Raw genomic sequence first — 24,491 nt, forward strand, 5'->3', positions numbered from 1 at the left:
TGGCTTGGTGCAAATAGGAAGCATAATATTGGAGGCCAGTGAGTTGGATGTATGCTGCTGGCCCTTCTGGAACTAGTTATGTCTCTTTTGGGGAAGAGAAGCCCACTGCCACCTAGAAGAGGCAGGATCGTGCTTGTATTTTGAAATGCATTTTTACTTGAAACGTACATTTGATAATTTTTTTTGAGCCAATAACTCTTTGGCAAGCATAAAAGACTGTGGATAACTAAATTCCCATCCTTGTGTTACTCCAAGAAGTACAGATTAGGTCACTTTGTACTGAAATATGAAAAAAAATGTAATTCTTCAAGCACTGAGGGAGATGTAAATAGTAAAATGATCTTCCTCTTTCATAATTTCATAATGTTGATTTGCCAGGACATACTTACCATTGTGTTGATTCATCTAACATAATGCCATACAATGACTTGCTTGTGTTTTAAGGTTATTTATTGCTTTATTATCTGATCCTGACTTGTAGCTGGTTTTGTTTACTTATTGGTGCATCTGGTCCTGAAACCTTTGGACAGAGGCTGGGTTAACAATATGTTAATAAATGATGTGAAGATAGCCACTAAGTTTGAAGGGCTTTGAGCAAAAGTTACACAAATCTGCTGCTCCAGAGAAGCAGACATGGAGCAATGGATTCAAGCTACAAGAAAGAAGATTCCACCTAAACATTAGGAAGAACTTCCTGACAGTAAGAGCTGTTCGACAGTGGAACTTGCTGCCAAGGACTGTGGTGGAGTCTCCTTCTTTGGAGGTCTTTAAGCGGAGGCTTGACAGCCATTTGTCAGGAATGCTTTGATGGTGTTTCCTGCTTGGCAGGGGGTTGGACTGGATGGCCCTTGTGGTCTCTTCCAACTATGATTCTATGAAATCTCAGGGAAGCCAAGTTCATCGACAGAGGAGGTGGTGGACCCTGCAGTCCTCCGTCTGTTGTAGGGCAGGCTACAATGCTCATCACCCCATACCATTTGCCATACTGGCTGGGGCTGATGGGAGTTTGGGGTCCAGCAATATCTGGAGGGTATTGAATATCTGAAGAAGTGTGCATGCACACGAAAGCTCATACCAATGACAAACTTAGTTCGTCTCTAATGTGCTACTGGAAGAAATTTTTTTTTAAAAAAAATTAAATTTTGTTTGAAGGGTACCAGGTTCCCCACCCCTGCTCTGCAGACATGGCAGATAACAAGAGCCTCATTGGACAAGGGCAAAAACCATAATAGGAAAGGCTACTTAGCACTGGATTGTGAGCATCTGGATCTTGCAGCGTTCGGTGGCATATAGGTAGCCACCTATCAATAAAAATGGCACAAGGAAGGGTTCCTGGATCGCCTGGGGTTTGGACTTGATTCATTTTGAGGTCTCTTGCGACTCTCTGATTCCATGACTCAAACGTTGCAGTTTTTACATAGCCCCAAAATTGAAGCTGTTACAATCCTTTTTCAAGTGCCATGCCAAATGCTGGGATCAGGAACAGACAAATACATGCTTGTTTGTTTATTTCAGCCAACATGAGGGATCTCTCCAAAGTGGACATGGAGGAAGGCTCCCATGGTATTAATATTTTAAAAAAAGCCAAAGAAGGAAAGACTTTAGAACCGCCTTCAGGAAAGCCTGAACTGGGAGGAATTATTCCAACCCTTTCTTGCATAGTGCATCCCACTTTCAGTATGTATTCACACTGTTTCCTCCTGAGCATTACACAAAGTCTGATTTTCCGGTGGGTGTCAGGACAGTGAGGTTTCCCCGGGCATCCTGGTCCAGCTCAATAGCTTCAAACAAAGATTTGAAGTTTCCAGCACCGAATCCCTAAAGCCACAGGAAAGAGAGAAATGTGTAACTAGTGCAAGCACTTTCTTCCTGATAGCCACATCAGCAACACTGTTATTATTCCATCTGTCTTTTGAATAAGGGTTGTCAGGGTCAGGCCTGTAGACAGCTACTTGAAACTTGGAAGGCGCAGAGTTAAGTCCCTTGTTCAAAGTAGGCTAATGCCAAATTCCAGAGCAGTAAACTCGGAAATCGGGAAGGTCAGAGGCAAATATCTAGCCAAAGTGAGGCAGGTAGTCTGTTTTCAAGGGGCAGGAGGTGAGGTTAGTAGCAATGAACTGATCAGACAGAGAAGACAATAATTATTTGCATAGTCAGCCAAGCCACTACGGGTTGCTCAGATCATCTGGCCTGCAAGCCGCATTACTCTCTGACCAGGCAACCTTCGGCCCTCCAGATGTTTTGGACTACAATTCCCACCATCCCTGACCACTGGTCCTGTTAGCTAGAGATCATGGGAGTTGTAGGCCAAAACGTCTGGAGGGCCGAAGGTTGCCTATGCTTGCCCTCTGACCATTAGCTGCAGCATAGTAAAATCTGGCCAACAGCTCATTCTAGTGGTTGCATCTGGATTATCGAAGTTGAGTCCCTTTTGTGCCTTAAAAAGGTGATCATTTCCCAACTTTTATCATGCAAGTTTTTTTGTTTAAACCTGAGTAGGTTAGAGCAGAAAGCCACCTTCACACCAATCTGTGAGAGTTGATTTGGTTCCACTGAGGTTGGGGTGAGCCCCGGCTGGCCAACAAACCTGGTGATTGTAGCGCTGGATGACCTCGAGGAAGACAGTCGGTCTGTCCTGAACAGGCTTTGTGAAGATCTGAAGCAGGTATCCCTTCTCGTCAAAGTCAACTAGGATTTTGAGTTCCTTTAGAGCAGAAGCAAATGAAAGGGCAATGATAGAAGTTGCCCAGGGAATGGGTGAGATGTTTAATAATAATAATAATAATAATAATAATAATAATAATAATAATACCCCGCCCATTTGGCTGGGTTTCCCCAGCTGCTCTGGGCAGCTTCCAACAAAATATTAAAAATACAATAAAATATCAGACATTAAAAACTTCCCTAAACAGGACTGCCTTCAGATGTCTTATAAAAGACAGATAGTTGTTTATTCCCTTGACATCTGATGGGAGGGTATTCCACAGGGCGGGTGCCACAACCGAGAAGGCCCTCTGCCTGCTTCCCTGTAACCTCATTTCTCACAGTGAGGGAACTGCCAGAAGGCCCTCGGAGGAGGACCTCAGTGAACAATGCAGGTGGAGACACTCCTTCAGGTATACAGTGCCAAGGCTGTTTAGGGCTTTAAAAGTCAGCACCAACACTTTGAATTGTGCTCGGAAACGTACTGGGAGCCAATGTATGGTAGATCTCTCAGGACTGGTGTTATGTGGTCCTGGCGGCCACTCCCAGTCACCAGTCTAGCTGCTGCATTCTGGATTAGTTGCAGTTTCCGGGTCCCCTTCAAAGGTAGCCCCACATAGAGCGCATTGTAGTAGTCCAAGCGGGAGATAACTAGAGCATGCACCACTCTGGCAAGATAGTCTGCGGGCAGGTAGGGTCTCAGCCTGTGTACCAGATGGAGCTGGTAGACAGCTGTCCTGGACACAGAATTGACCTGCATCTCCATGGACAGCTGTGAGTCCAAAATGACTCCCAGGCTGCGCACCTGGTCCTTCAGGGGCACAGTTACCCCATTCAGGACCAGGATGGGCAAGGATCGAGGAGACAGGTGGTCGGTTTCACTTATCCAAGCAGCCTGTCCACATCCTCAAAGGTAACAGATAGGAACTGATCCCATGCAACTTGACTAGACAGGACTCTAGCACTCTCCCACCCTGGCCCTGCTCCCATTGTAGAGTCTACCTCTTTCCGAATCTGAGTGACTTTATCTACAAAAAAACCTTTGCAAAATCATTGCAGGAGATCTTGGGATCCCCGATGGTAGAGGTGGTTCTGTTAGATTGTGAACCACCTGAAAGAGTCTCCTGCTGCTGTTTTATGCAGATGCAATAGAGGCGGTGAAGAAGGTCCTCTTCGCTGTCACTATTGCCACTTGGTAGCTCGACGTTGAGCTCTAACCCGTGACCGGTCCGATGCAGAATGAGTTTTCCACCACCAGCGCTCTAGCCATCTCAGCGATTGCTTCATCGCCCTCAGCCCTGTCCAGGCTCCATGCAATCAGAGAGGGCTCATCGGAGCCAGACAATCAATAGCCCTGGTTATCGCCCAGTGGGGTCACCACCTAGCGGTCGTAAAAGACAATTGAACTTTGGAACATGGAATATACAGACTTTGTCAGATAACACAGACGGCGAGCGTTCTGAACGCAGAACTACCATCATTGCAAGAGAGCTGTGACGTTTTAAAATAGATATTACAGCGCTTCAACAGACTCAAAGAGCAGGCGAGTGACAACTGAAGTAAGAAAAAGGAGGCTACACATTCTTCTGGAAAGGTCTATCTGAACAAGAACATCGAATACATGGGGTAGGCTTCGCTATCAAAAACGACCTTGTGAAGCTCCTGTCAGAAGTCCCTACAGGCATTAATGAGTGACTCTCAACCCTTCAAATAAAGCTCTCCAAAAATTAACAGGCTACTATTATAAGCGCTCATGCACCAACACTGGATGCCGATGAAGACATTAAAGAAAAATTTTACTCTCAGCTGGATATCAGAGACCTATCAGAGACCTAAGGAAGATAAAGTTATCCTCCTGGGTGATTTTAATGCAAGAGTTGGGCGAGATTTTGATCTGTGGCCTGAGACTATTGGGAAAGAAAGAGTTGGCAACAGCAACCAGAGCAGAATCTTACTTTTGACGATATGTGCAGCGCACAACCTTGTTATCACCAACACACTATTTCGACAGAAAAATAAATTTAAAACTTCATGGAGGCATCCTCGATCAAACCACTTGCATCTCTTAGACTATGTTATTGTCCGTGCTAAAGATTGCCGTGATGTGCTCCTTACCAGAGCTATGACGAGCGACGGTGACTGCTGGACAGATCACCGACTAATGCGCTCCACGATAAGTATCAAGATTATACTGTACCTCAACGCAGGCTTCAAGGAAGGAAACCAAGGCGCAAAATGAACACTCAAGCCCTTCAAGATCCCTTTAAGCGGGATAGCTTCCAAACGACTCTTAAGAACCATCTGCTTTCAGAATTCCCTGATAACATTGAGGAACACTGGACCAAGCTAAAAACATCCATTACTGCAGCCTGTGAACAAACTACAGTATTGGATACCAAACCAAGAAACACCAGAACTGGTTTGATGAGAATGACAGTGAGATTGAACACATGATTGACAAGAAAAGGAAGGCCTTTCATATGGCAAAGAGATAGAAACTGTGCCACTAAGAAAAAAACCTATGCCAACGCTAAGGCTGAAGTTCAAAGAACCAGAGAACTAAAAAACACCTAGAGGATTAAAAAAAAAAAGCTCAAGAGATCCAGCACTTAGCCGATACTCATGATCCACAGAGTTTCTTTAAAGCCACAAAGACCATCTATGGGCCAATAAATCATGGCATATGCTCCCTATGCTCAGCAGACGGTGTCACACTTCTAAAAGATAAAGAACCTATTGCACTGTGCTGGAAAGAACATTACCAACATCTCCTTAACCACAACTCCCCCGTAGCTGCTGAGGTCCTCTCACAAATTCCGCAAAAACAAGTTAGAGATGAGTTTGCAATATCTCCAAATCTGGGAGAGTTGTGTACAGCTATTAACCAAAAGAAAAACAACAAAGCCAGCGGACCTGATGGGATAACTGCCGAAATCTTCAAAGTGGGCGCAATTGAACTTACACAACAACTTCACAAGCTCATCAAAAAAACTGGGAAAGAGAAGAAATCCCAGCAGACTTTAGGGATGCCAAAATTATCAATCCCTTTAAAAAAGGTGACAGAACTGATTGTGGAAACTATTGAGGCATCTCTCTATTAGCTGCGGCCGGCAAAATTCTTGCAAGGATCTTAGCAAACCGTCCTGTAACAATATCCGAGGTGACCCTTCCTGAATCCCAAAATGGTTTTTGGCCTTCTAGGGGGACAGTGGACATGATTTTCACTGCTCAACAGCTTCAAGAAAAATGCAGAGAGCAAAACCAACTCCTGTATATGGCATTTATTGACCTGACTAAGGCTTTTGACACTGTAAATCGTAATGCCCTGTGGACTGTCCTTCTGAAAATTGGCTGCCCAGATAAATTTGTAAACATCATTTGGCTCCTCCATGATAATATGACAGCAACAATCACAGATAACAATGGCTCTCAAAGTGAACCATTCACAGTGGGATCAGGTGTTAAACAGGGTTGTGTTATTGCCCCAACTCTATTCATTATTTTCATTGCCATGATCCTACACTTTGTCGACGAGAAACTCCCCACCGCAGTAGAAATCATATATCAAACAGATGGAAAGCTCTTCAATCAGAACAGGCTGAAAATAAAAGGAAAGGTTACCATAACTTCCGTCATAGAGCTTCAGTATGCTGATGACGTAGTGTGTGCACGCTCAGAGGATGACCTCCAAATGATCCTAAATATCTTTGCAGAAGTTTACGAAAAGCTTGGCCTATCACTCAACTTCCAAAAAACCAAAGTGCTGCACCAACAAGTACAGTGGTGCCTCGCTTAACGAATGCCCTGCTTAACGAAAGGTTTTTTCTAGCTGAGGTTGCCTTGCTAGACGAATTCGTTTTACGAAAAATTCGTCTAGCGAATCGCGGTTTCCCATAGGAATGCATCAAAATTCAATTAATGCATTCCTATGGGCAAAAAAAAATTCCAAAAAAAATTCAATGCATTCCTATGGGATTCGCTAGACGAATTTTTCGTTATAAGAAAAGACCCGTGGAACGAATTAAATTCGTCTAGCAAGGCACCACTGTACAAAATAACCCCTCTGCAGTGCCACAAATCCAACTCAGTGGTGTAACGTTGGAAAATGTTGATCACTTCCAGAAGGGTCAACACTGAAGCCGAAATCCAGCATCGCCTGAGCTCTGCAAGTGCGGCTTTCTCCCAATTGAAGTGCAGTGTGTTTGAGGACCGGGACATTCACAGGGAAACCAAAGTGCTTGTTTACAAAGCTATTGTACTACCAACCTTACTATATGCTTGTGAAACACAGACCACTTATAAACACCATCTCCAACTCCTCAAAAGATTCCATCAATGGTGTCTCCAAAATTTTTTACACTGTCCCTCAGACCTTGTGGGGGGCCGGACTATATTTTGGAAAAAAAAAATGAACGAATTCCTATGCTCCACAAATAACCCAGAGATGCATTTTAAATAAAAGCACACATTCTACTAATGTAAAAACATCAGGCAGGCCCAACAAATAACCCAGAGATGCATTTTAAATAAAAGGACACAGTCTACTCATGTAAAAACATGCGATTCCCGGACCATCCACAGGCCGGATTTAGAAGGCGATTGGGCCGCATCCAGCCCCCGGGTCTTAGTTTAGGGACCCCTGGTGTAGTGGAAGAAGCAAAGATCACCAGTGTTGAAGCAATGATTCTTCAACATCAACTTCGTTGGACTGGTCATGTTGTGCGGATGCCTGATGATCGTCTTCCAAAGCAACTGCTCTATTCCGAATGTAGTATAAACACCGACAACTGGGAAACACTGGCCTGCAAGTGCTCCAGTTGGAGAACAGCCTTTACCAAAGGTGTAATGGGCTTTGAAGAAACTCGATCTCAGGACGCAAGGGAGAAACGTGCTAAGAGGAAAGCACGCTTGGCAAATTCGCACCATGATCAACTCCCACCCGGAAACCAATGTCCCCACTGTGGAAGGACGTGCGGATCCAGAATTGGCCTCCCCAGTCACTTACAGACCCATTGTTAAAATTGTGTTTATGGAATACAATCTTACTTGGCTACGAGTGATCGCAGAAGAAGAAGAAGAAGAAGAAGAAGAAGAAGAAGAAGAAGAAGAAGAAGAAGAAGAAGAAGAAGAAGAAGAAGAAGAAGAAGAAGAAGAAGAAGAAGAAGAAGAAGAAGAAGAGCAGCCCTGGTTAACTCCGCATTCCAGAGGGCCACCAGGGAATCAGCTGAAAGGCCATCAACATGGGATAAAACATCCCCTAGTACTCTCTGGAAAACATTTGGATCCATTAAGTGGCAGAGTTGGACCATCTGAATCAGTTCCACCTCCCTGCAAAAGGGAAGGGGCGCAGAGAAGTCCAGTTGCACCAGGAAGTGATGCCCTCAAAGCTGGGGTGGGGTTAACCTGTGGCCCTCCAGATGTTGCTGGACTCCACTTCACATCTCCCTCCAGCATTGGGCCATGCTGGCTGGGGTTGGTGAGAGCTTGGAGTCCAAGGGCCTTGGGAGGGGGTCACAGGATAGCCAGTCCCACCTTAAAGGTTGGTGGTCTTGCACATCACAGTAGAACTGCCACAACCACCTCCTTGCTGTGAAATTCATCAAGATGAGCAGCTGCTAAAGTAATGGCTTGCATTTCTATCCAAGGTCCTCCAAGGGGAGTACCTGGTTCTTGACCTTTCTGTTCTGCTCCCACCACAACTTGGAGCTAGTGGTTATTTCAAGGTCACCCACTGAGCTTCACAGCTGAGTAGGGATTTGACCTCATACCTCGCCAGTCTGCAAGAACATAAGAAAACCCTGTTTCATCAGGCCAGTGGCCCATCTAGTTCAGCCTCCTGTTCTCACAGTGGCCAACCAGATGCCTATGGGAAACCAGCAAGCAGGATCTGAGCACAATAACACTCTCCCCTCCTGTGGTTTCCAGCAACTGGCATTCAGAAACATTACTGCCTAGAGGCGGAGCAGAGCCCCCATGGCTAGTAGCCACTGAATTTGTCCCATCCTCTTTTAAAGCCACCCAAGTTGATGGCCATCACTGCCTCCTGCGGCAGCAAGTTCCATAGTTTAACGGTGCACTGCATGACGAAGTCCCAGTCTAGACCAACCCTCTGGACACTAAGCCAAACTGCAAGATGTAGGGTAGCCCTGGTAGCCAACTCACCTCCAGTTTATCAATGTTCTCCTTCACCTTGATCTTGGCTGATTTCAAATTCTCCCTAAGTTTTTGGTAGTAGGTGGGGGGCACTGTCAGGAATTCCGTGCCACGTTCTTTCAGGTTTGTGACCTGCAACCCAAAAAATGTACACAGCAATGACACAGGCCGCATTCCTAAAGGTGGCCACTTATTGGTAGGTGGATCAGGGAATACGCTGTCTTACTGAAGCGATAATATCTGAGGTATTCAGAGCGATGTGTTGGACTCCAGGGCCCCCATAATAGTCCACGTATTCCTGCAGAGCGGAAAAGCACACAGTGAGCACAGGAAGGCACCATGTGAGTGGTGAACCGCCAGCAACAACGTCACAAAACACCTGGCCAAGACCAGGACCTGGGAGACCAGAGTTCAAATCCCAACTCAGCCCTGAAGCTCACTGTGCGACCTCAGCTTAGCCTGCCTCACAAGGCTGTTGTGGGGAATAAGTGAGAAGAGGGAGAACTATGTAGACCACTTTGAGCTTGAGGGGAGGAGAGAAAAATATGTCATTGTGGGTAATAGCCTTTAACAGCCTTCATCTCCTGCCTCACCCTCTTGTAATCCTAGGCTGTAATCCTAGACACACTTACTTGGGAGTATGTTCCATGGAACTCAGTGGATCTTATTTCTGAGCAGAAGTGTGCTGGATTGGATTGTGATTAGCACTTGTCTCATTGCATCCAAACACGAGAGGAATAGAAACAGGGTTTACCCTTGGGGGGGGGGGGAACAGACTGTGTGCTCTCACTGCTGTTTTGATGTATCTCTACATGATCATCACTAATGACAGCTGCTCCAGTCAGATTCTTTTGTTTTTTCACAGTACAGGAAAATCTTACCGTATTGTTGAATTAAAAATAAAATAAAATCACACACACACACAGACACAGCCCTCATCTTAAAATCACAGGGCAGTTTACAGCATAAAAATACAAGATGAGAACACAAAATACCTAACAAAACATAATCAAACCAATCACCCCTCCCATAAACACATTTAAAAGGCTATAGAAGAAAAAGAGTTTGGATTTGATATCCTACTTTATCACTTCCCTAAGGAGTCTCAAAGCGGTTAACAATCTCCTTTCCCTTCCTCCCCCACAACAGACACCCTGTGAGGTGAGTGAGGCTGAGAGACTTCAGAGAAGTGTGACTAGCCCAAGGTCACCCAGCAGCTGCATGTGGAGGAGCGGGGAAGCGAACCCGGTTTACCAGATTTCGAGTCTACCACTCTTAACCACTACACCACACTGGCTATAGAATGTCAATCAGCCAAAGACCCGGTTATCGAGAAATGTTTCCACCTTGCACCAGGGATGAAGCATTCCACAAAGTCAACGCTCCTTGCTTAAAAGGAAATCCACACCGCAACACAGTTTCAACCTCCTTAGAGGAAGGATGCAATAGGCAAATGCATTGGGATGGGCAGGGCTTGTACTGAAGAGGCCAAATAACTCAGGTCACAACATGTGCCCACAGAGACCTTCCTGGGTGTGTGTGTCAAAGGGTCCCCCTCCCCCAATGAAATGAGTCTTGAGGTATTCCACTGCAGCCCTCTCTCTCTCTCTCTCTCTCTGTTGCACCCTGCATGCCAAGTGCCCAGAGCCCCCAAAGGGGGCAGCTGTACCTGGTAGCACACAATTGGAATTGCAGGTGGCTATGCCTTCCCAGGCACCAAGCACCCTGAGGCTCAGAGATGGAACCACCACCACCCAGGTTGGCCCCTGGAGGATGGTGAAAGGCTTCCTGTTTGGCCAGGGACTTTCCACAGTCCTGGTGTGTCTCTGCCTGTTCCTCTGCCCTGGCTCGAGGCTCAACTCTGGCCACTCAGCCCTGACCCAAAGGACCCGGAGAGTCTCAGCTTTCACCTGGATCTGAGACTTCTTCTTCCCCATTGCAGGCTCATTGATGGGCATTTTAATGGTCTCTTCATAATTGGCCATCACAATGGACCGGAGGGCACTGTACTCTGTGTGCAGCTGCTTGTCGTCCACAGACCAGAAACGGTGAAAGAGGAGGTTTCTCTGGTACCTGCGGATGTGCAAGAAGCACCATATGTCAGAATGAGAGGGTTTTAGCCACAATTATATTCTTAGAGAATATCCTGGGTCGAGTCTAGATGCATTCACAAACCTTCTTTTGAAGAATTAAAAAGTTGCAACAAGGAGATGCAGCAAGGTAGCAAGAGCTACCTGAGCAGCTTCCTGCTCTGGCATCCATCTGTTTCTTTTGTGAAGAGCCCATAGCTCAAGTGTAGAGCACCTGCTTTTGCATGCACCTTCAACCCCTGATATGTCCAGGCAGAGCGTCACTGCCAGCCAGGGTTGCACAGTACCAAGCCAGGTGGATGGGCCAATGGTCTAACTCTGTTGAAAGCAGTTTCTATCTAATTCAATCTTTTATTCAGAACCATGAGGACTAGAGACCTCCTTTGTTTTTAGGGGAGGCACCACACACACTTTGCTTACAAAGACCCCAGGTTAAATCCCTAGTATCATCAGATATGGCTGGGGAAGACTCCCGTCTAATCCCCCGGAGAGCCATGGCCAGCTACTGCACAGAGGGAGACTGACCGATGGTCTACAGAGGCTGTTGATCTTCCTTCCAGAGTTGCAGCTCTGGGTCTATGGAACCGTGGCTGGAATGCAGGCTGCTTGCTTGGAAGCTCAAAGAAGGAAAGGAGAGGGGATCTGCTCTGCGGATGTTTATAATTGCATTTGCCTTGGAAATTCCATTTAAAAATCAGCTAATGGGAGGGGGAGCAGGGGAGGTGTCGATCTCCAGGCTGCTAAGTGAGATCACATCAAAAGTCCATCTAGTCCACTCTTCTCCAAACCTCCAGATGTTTTGGACTGCAACTCCCATCAAGCCCCGGGCAGCACAGCTGTCCAACATAATGGTCCCACCAGCAGTTAACCAGGTTATTCTGGGAAGTCCTCACGCAGGACAGGAAGCCAACAACTGCTTCCCCCCAGCAGCTGGCATTCAGAGGAATACAGTGGATGGACCTGGAGATCAATGTTAGCCATCATAGCTATTGCCCTTTGATATACCCGCTGATAAAGCCGCAGTCGAGGCCCAGCTGCCCACATCCTCTGGGCCACGTTCCCTTGAGCAGAGCCAAGCAGAGGGTCAGCTCCCCTTCCTTCCCACCCACCCCCCACATGCTGAGCTGGTGGGTATGCAAAGCCCCAGGAGAGGAGAGCAGGGCCGAAATGAGGCTTTCTGTCCCCTGGATCAAAGACCCAGTTAGGGACCCCACCTCCTGGATGATACGTATTTACGTATCATGTTGTAAAGGCTTCCCATAATAGATGTCCTAAAATCAGTTCCTCTGAATCAGGGATTTAGATTGATCAGGCCCACACCATCCAGGGTCCCCATGGCTGCTCTAAATGTCCTGTGTTGTCATCGAGGAAGTTTCATGTTCTAGAAGGAAAGCAAGTTGATTTCAAAAGCAATCTTTACCATTCTGCCACGGAGACCATCTCCTGGTCAGGCTGGTTCCCCACTATGTGGTCAATGAAGTTCAGTTTCCCAGGTGGCCTGAGAAAGAAAAGGCAGGTGAGGTCAGGGGTTTTTACCTCCGTGGTGTTTTTTGTGGGGTGGTGGGTACTTCTCATGCAGACAACTTGGCCTCAAATCCTCCCACCCCCCATTAACTCTTTCCAGAGAAAAACGTATAGGCAAGAGAAGCCTGTTGCCAAAGGCCCATTTGAAGGATCTCAAAAACCCATTTGCAAATTAAGCTCTTGTCCACCTTTCAGGGATTAATCTCCCTTTACACAAAGGGTGCCGTGACCATGGGTTCCTCATAAGCCAGTGTGGTGTCGTGCTAGAGTGTCAGCATAGAATCTGGGAGTCCAGCAACTTGGTCATGAAGTTCCCTGGGTGGCCTTGGGCCAGTCAAATCCCCTCAGCCTAGCCTACCTCACAGGGTGGTTGTGAGGATTAAATGAGCAGCAGAGAGAACAAGGGATGCCACCTTGAACTCCTTAGAGAGAGAAAAAGTGGGGTGTGAATGCAATCAATCAATCAATCAATCAGATCAGACATCAAACTCCCTCTGATGAAAGTCACCAAAGGTTCTTTGAACATGATTTTTGTTTCAATTCAGCTGTATGCTTAAGCTTGTCTGAAGGACAACCTCCAGTGGGGTCACTGTGCTAATCTGTGTGCAGGGGTGGGGAGAAGAGAAAGAAAAGATTATTTTTATCTAAAAGTGTAATGTGGGAATGACACTCAGAAATGGCCAGGACTAGTTCCTTGCTGGTTAAACAATCTCAGTGGCAAATCTAAGTGTGTGGATTGGCACCCAGTCTAAAATGAGACTCAGATCTTTCACGCTAGAATTCAAGCAGAGCAGTAAGGGCTGGGTACTTACAGTCTTTTCAACAGTGGGTCCTTGAAGATGGGTGGCTCAAACCCAGGCAGGAAAAGCCCCTTGTAGCCCCTCTTTTCTATCAGGGTGTGTGTGGTGTCTCCATACTAGATGGAGGAGGAGGTAAGTGCAAAGCTTTAACATCACTCTAGTGAGCTGAGGGGGCCCCCCACCGCCAAAACCTGTTTTATTGATTTTTGACAACTCTCAACTACAGGTGTTTTTAATGACTTTCTTTTGACCCCAAGTGCTCAGGAAAATCTGTCAAAATCTTTCTACAATTTCTACTTTTAGTTAGGTAATTTTATTTATTTACTTGATGGGAAGGGCAGCTGCTTCCTTGCTCTCCCCTTCCCATAGCTGCCAAGTCTCCCGTATTCCCCGGGAAATCCCCATTTTTCCAGCTGTTCCTAGCTGAAAAAATTGGGGTTTTTTTGTTTTCCCCCGGTTTATTCTGGCGCAGTGGCCATTTTGGAACTGGGCGGAGCATGCTCAGAAGCGACTTTTGATGCTGCTCTGCCCAGTTCCAAAATGGCTGCAGTGCGACTTCTGGCACAGCGGCCATTTTGGAACTGGGCAAAGCAGCATCAAAAGTCACTTCTGAGCATGCTCCACCCAGTTCCAAAATGGCGACAGCGCTACTTCCGGTCTGATACTTCCGGCCCGATCCCTTATTTCTCCGACAGCAACTTGGCAGGTATGCCCCTCCCCTCCCCTCTACAGCATGTGCAAAAACTGCTCTTGGTCTTGTCTGCTCCTTTTACCAGAGCCTGTCTTCGCATGCAGGGGAACAGTTTTTAGGAGACTGTGATTCCCCTCACAGGCCTACAATTCCCAGAAATCCCTGGGAAGAGGGAGGGATTGTTTAATTGTCGAGTTGAGAACTGTAGTTCTGTGAGGGGAATAGGCACCTCCAAAACAGCTATTCAACACCCTTAAACTACAGTTCCCATGATGCTTTTGTAAATGGGGGGGGGGGGAGAAGCATGGACTGATTAAAGTGCCATGATACTGTTTTAAATGTATACAGCAAACAGGGCCTCTGACTCTATACGTTAACCACTACCTTTGGATGAATGCATAGCTTCTTCTTGAGGCTGAAGAAGCCTAGAAATTTCTCTCAGTCTCCAGTTCAGAAACATGAGGCTAATAAGATAGGTTTGTTTTAAGGGTTTCTGATAAAATAAAAAACAAAGTGCCTAGAAAACATACTATATAAATCCTATTTATTCATTTATTAATCACAGTTGTAGAGTTTAGTCCAACCCCCTGCAATGCATCCCCGACAGATGACAGAGTCCACCACCTTCCAAGGGAGTCGGTTCCACTGTCTAACAACAACTGCCTATTAGTATTATCGCTTCCTGAGTCACTAAGCTGTCCAAATGCAGTTTATAGGTGAAAGCCCTCACGTTCTTACCGTCTGAACGACTGCAAATTTCACCTTCCCGTATTTGTCTTCCTCTATCCAGGGTTCTTTAACAATCAGAGCTCCACGCTCTCTAGCTTTCTGAGTGGGGAAAATAAAAATAGCACTTACTAGATGAAGCAAGGCGAAAGGCTAGCAAGCCTCTCGAGTCACACAGAGACCCTCTTCAGCAGAGGTTCACCTGCACGATGAAATCGCAGTCCTCCACTTCAAAGGCAACATCTTTGACACCATCCCCGTGCTTCACTAAGTGTGCTCCCATTTCTGCATAATGAGAGAGAGAAAAAGAGGAAACATCAAGACAATTTAATGGAGGAGAAGTTTGTCAGCTGCTATTGGCCACGAAAGATGAAACCTCCATAGTCAGGGGCAGTGTACCTCAGAACATTGAATGACAGCTGTGCCTTAGTCAGGCTCAGCAAATTAACTCTGCTAGTGAATTAACCGCATTGTCCTTTAAGAACAAAGGAGACTCCATCTCTCCCCTGAGACAAGGAGAAGCCTGCATTTGAAATCCTGCCAAGGAGCTGCATATAACCCTGGTAAAAACTCCAGCTGAGGAACTGGCAGATGTGGTGACCCTGAATCCAGCCATCAAGGCCCATCAGAGAACACAGAAAGAAAAAAGGAGGGAGAAGCCCACAGCCACCATGCCAGGCTGCTCCAGGGCAGGGCCGTCTTTAGCAGATGTGGCGCCGGGGTGCAAATTCTGGCCAGTGCCCCCAAATTACCACGGATAGTGGGGGTGGGGTGGGGTGAAACTGCGCACTGCCAGCCATTGGGGGGGTGCAACTCTCCCACATGCCCACAGAGGCTTGGGAGGGAAGCTGTGTGCCTGCCAGCCATATGGTTGGCGGGTCACAGCTGGCAGGCGTGCAGGGAAATGGGAGGCCGCCGGCAAAGCTGCGCAGCTCCCCCGTTTTCTGGGGCGCCCCTGAGAGGCCAGTGCCCTGGCATGATGCACCACTAAGCCCTATGGGAAAGACAGCTCTGCTTGAGGTCTTCCAGAGGCGTCTGGTTGGCCATGAAGAGAAACTGGGGGCTGGACAGGGTATCCCTTTGGCTGGACCAGTCCTTATGATATTAAAGCACCACTCAACAATATATTTGGGGGACTGAGCCACTCCAAGGTCAATGGGCAAAGTCGAAGCCTTTCGTTGCGGGCACCCACAACCTTTGGTGCGAGAGGGCGCCTGTGGCACCGCTGATGGGTTGTGAAGAACATGGAAACATGAGAAGAGCTTAGCCACAGGATCAGGCCAATAGCTCCTCTAGTCCAGCATCCTGTTCTCACAATGGCCAACCAAGATGCCTACAGGAAGCCTGAAAGCAGGACGTGAGCACAGCAGACGATTCCCCGTTTGGGATTCCCAGCAAAGGTGTGCTGCCTTCAACAGTGGAGGGAGGACAAAGCCACTGTGGCTAAGAACCACCATGCAGTCCCCCTCCATGGAGCAAAAGTAGCCAACACTACCGGCAGGAACAGAGGCGCCAAGTTGCGCCCAACACTGCCGGGGAGGGGGGGGCATCGCACATGCGTGACATCACACATACACCCCGCACACACACCCAGTCATGCCAACTCGGCCTGCCATCCCCTGCTCCCCCACCCTAGCTTTTTATGCGGCCTCTTCCTTGCCGAGGTGCTTTGGTGTCTTCCGGGAAGGGGCCCGGGCGATTCTCAAAAGGACATGCCAGGGTGAAGGTGCTTTGCCTTGCCACACCCCTGGCAGAGACCATCAGAGAGCTTTCAGTGCGCAGGGTCACTGGATTTTGAGGGGGCCCAACCCACCCCTTGGAAATTTGGGCAGAGCCCTCGGCCACCCAGCTCCCACAAATGGCGTACCTGGGCTGGAAACAACAAAATGAACTATGTAACACTGGGATATAAACGTAACTTGAAGCACAGTAAAATAAACCAGTCAATTGCATTGAAAGAGACCCTGGAAGGGCAATGAGCCTCACCCCCCCCCAATGCTCAGAGCAGAATCTGCAATGCAGGACACAAGTCCTGCAGCGCCCCCTTACAAATGGCTGCCCAGCCTCTGCTTAAATAGTGCTGCGGAGGGGAGTCTGCCACCTCCCCCCTGTGGTAGGCATTCCCACTGTCCAGGAGCAGTTGCTTTTAGGAACTTTCTCTGTATGTCTGGCCAAAATCTGCCCCTCCCTGCCATTCCTGGTCCTTGGTTCAAGCCCTGCCCTCTGGAGAAACAGAGAAAAAGTGTACTTCACCTTTCATGCAACAATCCATCTGATATTTGAAGGCCACTTTCATGTCTCCCCTTAAACTTCTCTCCTCCAGGCTAAAGCATAGCCAGCCATTTAATGCATTCCTAACGAGAGTACAGAACCCTCCGCATCCTGTTCGCCCTGCTCCAGACATGTGTGGAGCCAACCCCTGTCTCAAAATGTGACACCCACAGCTGGACACAGAACTCCCAGGATTTCAAAAGGAACTCGTTTGGTAAGAAAAGTTACAACAGGACCAACTCTTGTTCAATTACCTTGATTTCCAGGGTTGAGAGCCGAGGAGAAGATAAATATGATCTGTTGGTAATCAGAATAATAATCAGAATGACTACAAGCATTCATTTTCTTTATGACAAGGTTAAGTGATGAGTTAAAGGCTGAAATGCTGACACTGGCATTCATTTAAAATGTTGATATCCAAGATCATTGAGACAACCAACAGGAAGCTAAAATCAGGAGTATTCCATAACATCTGGAGGGCACCAGGTTGGCAAAAGGCTGGCTTAGAGAGTTGGTCTCTCATTGCTAGACCCAAAACAGTCGTGGGTCCCCCTCCCCTATTCACAATACTGTTACACTCCAGCCCAACTCTCCAAGGCAGCGTTTCTCAACCGCTGTTCCGCGGCACACTAGTGTGCCGTGAGACGCTGGCTGGTGTGCCGTGACGTGCGGTGACGAGAAGGGCGATTTGCATTGTCACGTGCCTGGCGGCTGCCAATAGCCAAAGCTAACCCGCCGGAAAGGAAGCCAGCCGGGTCACGACGCGGAGCGAGCGCAGCTCTCAACAGCCACCACCACGGGAGGGTGGTTTTAGACAAACTTAAAGAAGCTGGCTGGATGAGCTCAACCTGAAACTTGCTGAGCAAAGGATTGTGCTGGCAGAGAAATCAGCGGCTTGTGAAGCCTTATTACAGGAGATTGCAACCAACACAGCAATTGGCAAGTGTTTCTTACAGTCATAATTATATAGTCAATATAGGGCGGCACAGAGTTAAATTTTTTAACTTTTTTAATGGTGGTGTGCCTCGTGATTTTTTTCATGGAACAAGTGTGCCTTGGCCCAAAAAAGGTTGAGAAACACTGCTCCAAGGGATAAGAGTTCCAGGTTCAGTTTCCTTGGAGTGAGGGTCTTTAGGATATATGGTTTATCCCAGCCCCTGCCAACCTAGCAGTTCGAAAGCACGTCAAAATGCAAGTAGATAAATAGGAACCGCTCCAGCGGGAAGGTAAATGGCGTTTCCGTGTGCTGCTCTGGTTTGCCAGAAGCGGCTTTGTCATGCTGGCCACATGACCTGGAAGCTATACGCCGGCTCCCTCGGCCAATAATGCGAGATGAGCGCGCAACCCCAGAGTCGGTCACGACTGGACCTAATGGTCAGGGGTCCCTTTACCTTTACCTATAACCTGAGCATAGGATGAAGGGGCTCACAGCAGGAACACCCCAGGAGATCTTATCCTTTGAGTCACAGCTTGGATTTAGCACAGAGCAAGCATGTGCCTGTTTCCAGCTTTCCAGCCTGCCCTCTGCCCAGCAGCATCTATTGTTCCCTTCCCTTGGCAGCTAGGCAGGGGGGAGAGGGAGACCCACTCATTTGCCCAGAGGGCAATATCACTTAGTTGTAGCCCTTGCAGCTCAGCTTATCCCTTTGGCATAAGGATCATGGTGCTAGTTGTCAGCTACAACTGTTGCCGGCCCCAGACAAAGGGACTGGTTTTGCAAGCTTGCTCTCACACCTTCTACCTCCACAGGAAATTTTCTTTTCTTAAAAAAGGTCAGCAATTTGTCTCCGGATTTTCACTTCTTGCAATATGGCAACCCTAGACCTACATCAATGCAGTTTTCTCTCATCCTTACCTTGTCCTGTTTGACCACATGGGACACCACCTCTCGGCTTCCCGTCTCCAGACCTTTGTAGGCCAGTTCCTCAAACCCCATTTTGTTGCAATAAAATGAAGCAGCCTTTAGAATACACGGGCAAAAAAAAAAAAAGGAAAATGGCTTTTTAAAAAAGCATGTTAGCAGTAAGTCTCCAGACACATATTAAGACTATGGGCCATAATCAGCAAAAATTGTTGCAATGGTAGCTCTCCCCACCCCCATCCCCCCGCAATCTTAGGCCATCTTCAAATCCACTCTGCAGGGAGGGGAAACCCCCAGATCAGGTGGGGGGCACAGAGGGGAGGTCGTTTTGTTGCACAAGGAGAAATCCTTGCGCTGTGCAATGAACTGGTGGTCAGTGCAACATTGAGTACAGCGTTACCTGTTTATCCTACTGGTGTGATGTTTTAAATCTTGGCATGACACTTGGCAAGAACCAATGTGACATAATGGTCAGAATATTGGATCTGGACTAAGGTTCAAATCCCCACTCTGCCCCTCAGCCTTGCCTAGGAGGCTAAAAGCCCTTAGGGAGCTGCCTCACCCATTTCCCCTTTCTGCGCCACATCATTCCAGACTGCAAGCCTGAGGACAGATCCTGGCTTCTTCTTTTGGTATTGCTTAAATAAACTACTCTGGGAGCATCTTCCATTGAATTAGAGCTTGCAAATGACATCATTCAGAAACAAAATGGGGTGGGTGGGGGACATCACTTTCAGGAGGAAAGGTGAGGTAGATGGGGCTCATCAACCTGGGAAGGTAGCCCGTCTGTTGTTGTTTAGTCGTTTAGTCGTGTCCGACTCTTCGTGACCCCATGGACCATAGCACGCCAGGCACTCCTGTCTTTCACTGCCTCCTGCAGTTTGGTCAAACTCATGTTCATAGCTTCGAGAACACTGTCCAACCATCTTGTCCTCTGTCGTCCCCTTCTCCTTGTGCCCTCCATCTTTCCCAACATCAGGGTCTTTTCCAGGGAGTCTTCTCTTCTCATGAGGTGGCCAAAGTATTGGAGCCTCAGCTTCACGATCTGTCCTTCCAGTGAGCACTCAGGGCTGATTTCCTTCAGAATGGATAGGTTTGATCTTCTTGCAGTCCATGGGACTCTCGAGTTGTCTAGGAGAAGCAAAACTGATCCAAAACCTCTGCTGCCTGGATATCTTTGCGAGAAGAAAAGGCTTAGGGGTAACCCCTCCACAAATCTGGAGTGGATTTCCTAAGCCTAAGGCATTTGGATGACATCTTGTACGACTCTTCCTGGCAACTCCTGCCGCCAAGCATATTGCTTTCCTTTCCTTTGGACCACATCAGCGAGGTTAATGTTGTCTGGGCAGCCCAGGACCTCCAGACACACTGCCTTGTCTTATGCCGCAGGGAAGCCACTTCGGTGCTTCTAGCACAGTAGTTTGACTTCACCCCAGGAGGTGCACTCCATTGTCTCTCGAGACAGATTAATACCAACAACCACATTTAGGGGTGAGGATTGGCTGCAGCAGCACTGTGGTCCTTGTAGAACAGGCATCCCCAAACTGTGGCCCTCCAGATGTTTTGGCCTACAACTCCCGTGATCCGTAGCTAACAGGACCAGTGGTCAGGGATGATGGGAATTGCAGTCCAATCCAAAACATCTGGAGGGCCAAAGTTTGTTGTAGAATGATATGCAGCAGCAAACAAACCAGGGAGGTGTGGAAGCACAGGGGGCTACAGTACAGTGGTACCGCTACTTACGAATAACTCTACTTACGAATGTTTCTACTTACGAACGGAGCTCCGTCCGCCATCTTGGATGCAGTTTAGATAGGATTTTTTCTACTTACGAATTTTTAGATAGGGTTGCTTCGACTTACGAATTTTTTCTCCCAATGCTTTCCTATGGGATTTGACTTACAATTTTTTTCGACTTACGAATGTGCGTTCAGAATGCATTAAATTCGTAAGTAGAGGTACCACTGTACACAATTCAGAATGGAGAAATGTGGGCATTCAGCCAGGGTGCAGGTGAGCCCTCTGTGCAATGTGTGTGTTTGACTCAGCCCCTCCCTAATCCCGCCAACTGGCCTCCAAGCAAAGACTCTGCCTCCCCTCTCCCCTCTCTGTTGCATCAGGCTAGTCCAAAGGCCATTCCAGCTCCACATTCCTCGGAGTGCAACATCCCATCTGCGTAGCACATCCCCCAGAGCCAACAAGGGACAAGCCATTAATTGAATGCAGCTTGCCCAGGAAATCTGCCCCACTCCCACCCCGCCTTTCAGATGGGTCTCCACCCCGTCTCCAGCACCCAATAGCGCAACAGCCTGAAGCACACCCCCTCCACAGCCCTCCGTGTTGCAAACAAATGCAGGAAGAGATTTGCAGCTGGATCAGGCCAAAGGGGGCCCATGCGGTCCAGCACACTGTTCTCGCAGAGGCCAACCAGATGCCCCAGTGAGGTGCCTGGGAACGGGACAAGGGTGCAACAGTAGCAAAGCCAGCAACATTAAGAGGAAGTAATCTGTCAAGTCTGGCTTCCCCCTCTTTCTCATTTTTCCAGCCTTTTGTTCCGTTTGCCACATCTCATATGTGAGCTTTTCTTTTAAAGTCCTCATTGAATCCTGCCACATTTCAGGAGGCCCTTCTCCAGATGTAAACCTTTTTGCAAGCAATTTGACCCCATACAATGCATGTCTGTACATGGTTTTCACATAACACTTGCATTCTTATAACACATTCCCCAAATGTACACATTTTGTATACACCACAAAATTCAGAGAAATGAACATTTCAAAGGGTTGCCGCATTCCAGTAAGCATCTTGTTTGGGGCACTGTGAATCAGGTAAGTCTGCTCTGAAATCCAAGCCAAACTGGTGTATTCTATCATCCTTTCTCAAGAATCAACCCTCTCCCCACCCCCCACCCTCCGTAGACCTTCCTGGTTTTATCAGCACACTCACCTGCTTTGCATTACCAACCCAAAACGTCAAGGAATGGAAGTGAAGGAACCGGCCTCTTTCGGGCTGAATGGGAGAAAAGGTAGCTGGTTATTATGTGACCCACTCAGAAGTAAGAGCAGCCCAGTATCCCCAACACAGGCAGGCAGTAGCGTAGCATAGGGTGCCAGCACCCGGGTCTGTGCAGAGGTGGGGGTGGGAGAGAGTGAAACGGACAGAGTACACATGTGGATTCAACTGCCTAAGAGCACCCGCATCCCCCAGCAGATTGCAGCTATAGTGAGAAGAAAATATGAGTTCTTGCATTGTCCATAGAGGTAACTTCCCGATTTGCAAGGAGAAGCCATTTTCAACAGAGCCCAGATGTTGAAATTTTGCACCCTTAAGCATTTTGTACCTGGGGCAACCCCCCCCCTGTGCCCCCACATGCTGTGCCACTGCAGGCAGGATCATTCACCAAAGCCATCTCAACAGAGTCAGGTGAGGCAGGATCGGAACTCAGATGATAGAGGCAAATATCCTTTAATGTTTTTGCTGGGATAAAAACTAACAGTTACCCTCTGAGGGGGGAAATGAGGTTTACTTGGAAGTAGGTCCTATTGGGTTCAATTGAACTCACCTAGTAGCTTAGGATCGTAGCCTTTGGCAAATGGACCAGGCACACACCATAATTAACAAATGTACCACTTTTTCTTAATAGATTGAGAACATAAGGCACCAACTAGCCAAAATTAACCACCCTCTCATTTTAATGGGGCTGAAAAATTGCTGAATGTTGGCTGAACTGTGCCTTCATGGTGTTGTTTTTTTAGCTGAGTCTATGAGATAATTCACTTCTGCTTTAAGAATTGAATACAAAACTATTGCATCTTGTAGAATGTAACTTTTGTACGATGCTCTCAGGTTTATTGGGCATTTGCCAAATGTACAGCCCAGTTCTTCTATGCAACAATAGAATATTCATTTCAAAAAGGCTTTTGCAGTGGTCCTTCTTGCCAGCTTATGCCCTAAGAAATAATGCCATTGACACCATAGACCATATTTGGGGTGGGGTGGGCGCATGGATATTATACTGCATTGTGATCTTACCTTCAGCCCTTTATCCAGGTAAGTCGTCTAGTGGTCAAGGATCAAAACAGAATAAAACAGAGACATTAATTTTGCAAAAAAAAGTTACTCCAGAAGTTTAAAAGAACCCACCTCAAAACTAACACTCTATGCAAGTCATGAGAGTTTTAAAGACACATCAAACACCACCACCAATACTAGAGGGATGAAACCAGAATAAAATATAAACCCATGTCTAACTGTCCACACAAATTAGGTGTTCACAGCATATTCACTCACTCCAAGAAATTGCTTGGAGTGAACAAAGTTTTCATGCACTGATTTAGATGTTTGCAGGACAGTCGAAATGTGAACAACTAGGAAGTGTTTGCAAATTTCACATGGTCAAAAGCATCTTTTGTTATCCTTCAGAGTGACAGCAACAATATACACACACACATATATAATTTGATTAAGAGCTATGAAGCCTCACCATTTTTTCTTCGCTGTGGCAGTAAAGCGATGTCACCAAGAGAGCAAGAGAGACAGAGAGAGAGAGAGGAGAGAGAGAGAAACGGGAGAGGGGCAGTAGCCGAAGCTTTTGATGAAGCAAACACGGTAGGATGAGCTCCTCCCTCACTCCTCCTACTCCAGATGGAAATTTTAAACACTTTAACCCCAAATATATGCCAGATTTCTCGCGAGCATTATCTGCAACACAAGAGAAAAGGCAGGGGGAAGTGATTCCAAAGTCAGTGTGTGGGTCAAAACGCAAGGTTTTCATGCCGCTGCAGTTCTGGGACTGGACTACGGGGGTCTGTGCCCATGACCCTGCTGTCCAGGGGGCACCCAAAAGATGCCAGGGAGGCAGCATGGCACTCTAGGGTGCAAAGCGTTGCACTGGCAGCCAAGGCTTCTGTCACCCCATGTTTTCATTTAAAGCATTTCTCCTCCTGCAAAGCGACTAGACTTCACAAGGCAGAGTGAAGCGACTGCCTCAGGTGGCAGGAGCTGAAGGGCAGAGAGCAGTGAGTCTGCGTGAGCTCCAGAGTCTGCTCTGTGCCACCCCCACCCCACCCCCGGGAGTTTGCTGCCCTGAGGTGTGATGGAGGACGTGGTCGCTTTGCCAGCGTTGTAAGCTTTTTGCGCATGTAACAGTGGACGCACCATGACATTCTTCATCTTGGGCAGCAAAATATCTTGAGCAGGTCTTGGCAGGCAGTCAGATGCAGCAGGGCTGGGGTGTCTGTGAAGCCAAGATGCCCCCCCCCGTCAGAAGGCAGCTTGCAGACCCCCCAGGTTTCCAGGGACAGTCCAGGATTTACAGAAGCCACCCCGGTTTCTGATCTGATCCCAGAATAGCCCACTTTTCCTTAGGATGACCTTATTTTCATCAGATAAATGTTGGAGTGTATTGAGTCATCTGAAGGCAGCCCTGTATAAGAAAGCTTTAAAAAAATGTTTAATGTATTAAAGTTATTACAGTGGTACCTCCGGTTACAAATTTAATTCATTACGGAGGTCCGTTCTTAACCCAAAACCATTCTTAACATGAGGCGCACTTTCGCTAATGGGGCCTCCTGCTGCTGCCACACCGCCGCCGTGTAACTTCCGCTCACATCCCGGGCAAAGTGCACAACAAGGAGCATCTACTTCTGGGTTAGCGGAGCTCGTTACCCGAA

The 24,491-nt window shown here is 47.5% G+C and overlaps 1 protein-coding gene across 1 annotated transcript; it reads right to left on the minus strand.

The window, feature by feature from the left end:
* Positions 1–1,491: 1,491 nt before the first annotated feature.
* Positions 1,492–23,836, minus strand: HPD (4-hydroxyphenylpyruvate dioxygenase). Its single transcript, XM_035098918.3, has 14 exons — positions 23,303–23,836; positions 22,852–22,878; positions 21,766–21,828; positions 18,814–18,918; positions 17,213–17,255; positions 14,890–14,972; positions 14,700–14,789; positions 13,283–13,386; positions 12,367–12,444; positions 10,767–10,929; positions 9,083–9,154; positions 8,866–8,988; positions 2,588–2,704; positions 1,492–1,818 (listed from the first exon to the last, which is right to left on the minus strand). The coding sequence occupies exons 1-14, from the start codon at positions 23,681–23,683 to the stop codon at positions 1,708–1,710; spliced, it is 1,560 nt and encodes a 519-aa protein (XP_034954809.2). The 5' UTR covers positions 23,684–23,836; the 3' UTR covers positions 1,492–1,707.
* Positions 23,837–24,491: the final 655 nt, after the last annotated feature.

Source organism: Zootoca vivipara, chromosome 16, assembly GCF_965207765.1.
Source record: "Zootoca vivipara chromosome 16, rZooViv2.hap1.1, whole genome shotgun sequence".
In the NCBI taxonomy this organism is placed as follows: Eukaryota; Metazoa; Chordata; class Lepidosauria; order Squamata; family Lacertidae; genus Zootoca; species Zootoca vivipara.

Coding starts and splice junctions, on each gene's coding strand:
- HPD (XM_035098918.3), bottom strand. CDS start 23,683: ATGCTGCCTCCCTGGCATCTTTTGGGTGCCCCCTGGACAGCAGGGTCA. Junction 22,879..23,302: donor GCCACAGCGAAGAAAAAATG/GTGAGGCTTCAT, acceptor CTTGACCACTAG/ACGACTTACCTGGATAAAGG. Junction 14,973..17,212: donor TCTCAACCCTGGAAATCAAG/GTAATTGAACAA, acceptor CTCATTATGCAG/AAATGGGAGCACACTTAGTG.